Consider the following 4854-nt stretch of genomic DNA (forward strand, 5'->3'; position numbering starts at 1 on the left):
ATAAACTTGTAACATGAAACTGTCAAATAAAAATCATACCCAAAATTTATTTCTTAATCTATGAAGAACAAATAAAATAGTCTAAAAAACACATAATAAAAATACTAGGACGTTTCACCCCTAGCTTTTGCTAGAGATTTAGTCACTCATAAGTATGAAAATAAATTCCATAACTAAATTACTAAACATCAAACTTAAACAACTAAAATAAAAATTATAAAATAAATTGAAAATAACAAATCACTAGAACTAGTCAAAAATATCCAGAAGCTTTCTAAATAATACACTTCATCACTGAGTTAAAGAGAAAAAAACTGCAGAAAAAGTCATCCCTTTTGTGTTGTGCCGTGCAATTGCTTTTATAGACAAGAAAAATCCTATTGCTATTGGGTATGTACAACACATCCTATTTCTTCTCTTATTTGTCTTACTTTTCCTTTCACATTAGATCTATCTTGTTTTTCCTTAAATAAGATACTATCTGCTATACAAATTAAAACCTAAGTGGAAAAAACTAAAGTTGTTAAACCATAGGGGGTCAAAGGTATTTAATCATTTTTAATATATATATAAAGAAAAGAAAAAGAAAGAAAATTGAAATTTTTATTGTAAGTGACTCACGTTACACCATGATTGGTGTTGATATGACACATTAACATATTTTGTTAACTTTTTAAAACTCATAGCACTATTTGTCAAAATTTCAAATCACATAGAGAGATAAGGAATTTTAGATTTTACCTCAAATCGAATAGTGAAAACATAGATCCCGCTTCAAGAATCACGTTTCCAGAGTCGATTTGAGATTAGAGGCTTAAATCTTCAAGAATCAAGGGTTTTAGATAAAAACCCTAAGAGAATGGTGTGAGAGAGAGAGAGAGAGATTTAGAAAAATGAGCTAAAAAGAGCTCATTTTCGGTTCAAAACGCGGCCTGTCCGGACTCGCGCCTTTAAAATTGCAAAACTGATTTTTCTGCAGGATGTGTCCGGACACAGTGTTGGTCCTGTCTGGACACATCATACAGAAAGTCTATATCAACTTTCTGCCAAGCCCTTCCAGAAACGAACCACAAAAAATCTATTGTAAGTGTTTTCTCCCTATTTTCTCTTAACCTATTACTTATTTGAACTAATTCTTGTTCTTAATATCTAATTAACTTCTTGGACATTACATGATCAGGTTGTGTAATGATGGCTGCTTGTTATGTACATTGGGGCCCTAGTAATGTACTAGAGGTTCTTTTGAGAACGCACACACTCGAGCGAAAACCAAACTTAACAGTTTGCCTCCCAGTCCTATTTCACTAGGAATAAGATTCAGGGATCTATACTCTTAAAAAAAAAGAATACTACGCAGTGAAAACATGAATAGTATATCAACATTAATAATTATAACGAGAGCATCTACTAACAGTTATCACATTAACTGAAATCACACTATACATATCATTGATAAAAAGATATAAATTAATCCTTAATATACAACTAAGCCTCAAATATTTAGCCTAGTACATCACCCAAAAGTACTAATTACCATCTGCAGCCTTCAAAATTCTGGATTTAGCCCTCAAGCATTAACTAGATCGATATTACTACGCTAAATGACCACATCAGCCTTGAGGTCCATCTTAAGTCCGAAGCAACCGAAAAGGGTAAAAAGCAACACTAACAACAGACTCTATCTAACGAAAGGTTCGCGAAGCACACATTACGAAGGGTCAGATTTTCGCTACTCGGCCTCTATTTACAGAGAGGACCAGATTCTTCTAAATACTATTTATAGAGAGGGCCTACAGCTGTGTCAAAAAGAGTGCAAACCCAAGTGCATACGTTCGCAAGTAATAAATTATTGATAAGTACAAGATCAATCCAGAGGGAATGGTAGATATTAAATAAAATTTCTATCCTATTATTATGTAGAAACGTAAATTGAATTGATTTTTTTCACTAAAAAGTGGGGCAATGGAGAGATGGTAAATTAAAATTTAATTAACTAAACTAAATTAATAAAAAGTGAATTAGAGAAAATTAATGGGAAACACTTAAGTTTCAGAGATCTACCTACCATTATATTAAGTATTCTTGAGACATATATTTTTAATTCAAATCGGTAAAGAATTAACTCTTATAATCGGAAAATAAAACAATTAAGTGCAAAGTAAATATAAAGTAAATTAAATATGGATTAATTGAGAATTTGATTTTAATAACATGTTACAATAAATTAAGCATTCAATATATTTTCAAATTATAACAAATCAAACAAAGTAAGTATTTAATATAAACAAAAATCATAATGGATCAAAATAAACTTGTAACATGAAACTACCAAATAAAAATCATACCCAAAATTTATTCATTAATCTATGAAGAACAAATAAAATAGTCTCAAGAATAAATGATAAAAGTACTAGGTTTCACCCCTAGCCTTTGCTAGAGATTTAGTCACTCATAACTATGAAAATAAATTTCACAACTAAAGTACTAAACATCAAACTTAAACAACTAAAATAAAATAAATTGAAAATAACAAATTACTAGAACCAGTCGAAAATCTCCAGAAGCTTTCTAAATAATTCACTTCGTCACTGAGTTGAAGAGAAAAAGACTGCAGAAAAATTCATCCCTTTTGTGTTGTGCCGTACAGCTGCTTTTATAGACAAGAAAAATCCTATTGCAAAAATCCTATTGCTATTGGGTATGTACAACACATCCTATTTCTTCTCTTATTTGTCTTGCTTTTCCTTTCACATTAGATCTGTCTTGTTTTTACGCTTAAATAAGGTACTATCTATTATACAAATTGAAACCTAAGTGGAAAAAACTATAGTTGTTAAACCATAGGGGGTCAAAGGTATTTAATCATTTTTAATATATATATTTATAAAAAAAATATTTTTTTTAAAAATTTTTATTGTAAGTGACTTGCGTTACAGATTTTTTTAACTTTTTAAAACTTATAGAGCTATTTGTCAAAACTTCAAATCATAGAGACAAAAAATGCATTTATATATTATCCCTTGATTTATACCAAAGCAAGATCCAAAAGCTCTGGTGCAATCACAATTTTCTAACGAGTAATGATAGGGACCATATTTTTATCCTTCTTTTTTTTATCCTTCAAAGTTGATGTAACTTTTAAAATTATTGTCGGATTTGGGATTAATCTTTATTGGATTTAGAGTCGATGATGATTTTAAAAGCCACATCAACTTTGAAAATAGTCTCTACCAACACTCTTTTGTAACATCCTACTTCTCACATAAATCCTTTTTTATTTTATTATTTTAATATAGTATTAGTGTTATTTTAATTTTCTGTGACCGCATTAGGAAGCCGTACGTGATTCTAACAAGCAACACAACCGTGGCTACAAAGCTCTTTTTCCTCTTCCTCTTCTATTGGCTTAAAGCTCCTCCAATATTTATCCCCATTTGAGGTCGTGTTGAAAACGTGGACAACCGACTTCATTCTCGATATCTCCCCCGCCGGGGCCGGCATACGATAGCCTGCCAAGAAGTAAAGGTCGGTCCCAATTGGTGCCATTGTAAGGTAAAGCCGCCGATTTGTGGGCGTGGAAATTGGAAATGATATGGTTGTTGATCCTTCCACAACTTTCCATATATTAAGCTCCTCATCGTACGCCTCAATATGACCCTTCCAAGCTAGCATTCAGGCAATCTCCCGAGCTAAAAAGCTTCCCACCAACGCCTACGATTTGATTGGGTGGCACATCAAATTGCCACATACCCACAATCACTTTCCACCTGGAACCATCTGGGTCGTACAGCTCAGCTGAGCTTCGTTCCATCGTATCCCATGAATCTCCTCTCGCCGCGAACCCTCCTACCACGTGGACTTTCCCTTGCCAAGTCACCCCAACACATTTGTACCTCAAAGTGCTCATGTTCGGCAAAGCTTCCCACATGTCACGCCCTAGGTCATACACCTCCGCTGACGACACTCCCTTGGCGCTAGCTAACGCGCATTGTCCACCGGCCACGTAAATTTTGTCTTCACACACAGTGCATGCAAAATCAAACCGCGGCGTGCCGAGAGGCGCGCATTTGAACCACGCATCGTCGCCAATATCGTATCGTAGCACAGACGAGAGGACTTCAAGATCAACTTCAACAATATCGTTGGGGTTATCGTTGTCGCCTACCTCCATTTTATGGCAAAGCCGGCCGCCGATGACAAAGATTGAGCCCCCCATGACCGCCATTGAAAACCCTTTTAGAATATGGTTTTCGATTAGCCCCGGAACTCTGCTAACGTGGTGCCATGCATTGTTTGAGGGATTGTAACACTCTATCCAGTTAGACATGTTTGTGGTTGGTGATGGATGCCTAGAGCAAAATGACGCATAGATTCGACGGGAAAGGGAAGCCATTGGAGCCAGCTTTGAAGTGAAGGCGAGGGAATTTTGGTAGTGGGGAGGTGGGTGAAGATATAGTGGGAGGCAAGCGGGGAATACTAAGGGAGAATAGTGTTGGTTTATGGAGCTAAAATCTAAGGATTTTCTTGTTCATCATCTCTGCATACTTAGTATGTCTGTCACCATATTATTGTCCTTTTTCATTGACAGATAGATTAAAGTATGATTAATATATACAAGGAAGAACGCTAAGCAGAATCCGATTTCATTTTCTTTCCCATTCTGAATTGAGTAATGCTTCAAATCACATTTTCATTTTACAATTATTTTATTGGCAATTCCAACAAATAATTATTTGATCAGTCACTACTAAACAAAAAAAATAAAAAAAAAAAAAAAATCTAAGTACATATTGAAACTTTCAAATTAGCGTTGTAAGATAATTGTATAATAAAAAAGTTGTATTAAGTGTTAAA

At 34.2% G+C, this 4854-nt stretch overlaps 1 protein-coding gene across 1 annotated transcript; it reads right to left on the minus strand.

Moving 5' to 3' along the window:
• Nucleotides 1-3348: 3348 nt before the first annotated feature.
• Nucleotides 3349-4393, minus strand: LOC133860245 (F-box/kelch-repeat protein At1g16250-like). Its single transcript, XM_062295885.1, has 2 exons — nucleotides 3751-4393; nucleotides 3349-3665 (listed from the first exon to the last, which is right to left on the minus strand). Exons 1-2 carry the CDS (start codon nucleotides 4391-4393, stop codon nucleotides 3349-3351), a joined length of 960 nt encoding a protein of 319 aa, XP_062151869.1.
• Between the last annotated feature and the right edge of the window lie 461 nt (nucleotides 4394-4854).

This window comes from Alnus glutinosa, chromosome 2 (assembly GCF_958979055.1).
Source record: "Alnus glutinosa chromosome 2, dhAlnGlut1.1, whole genome shotgun sequence".
Classification (NCBI taxonomy): domain Eukaryota; kingdom Viridiplantae; phylum Streptophyta; class Magnoliopsida; order Fagales; family Betulaceae; genus Alnus; species Alnus glutinosa.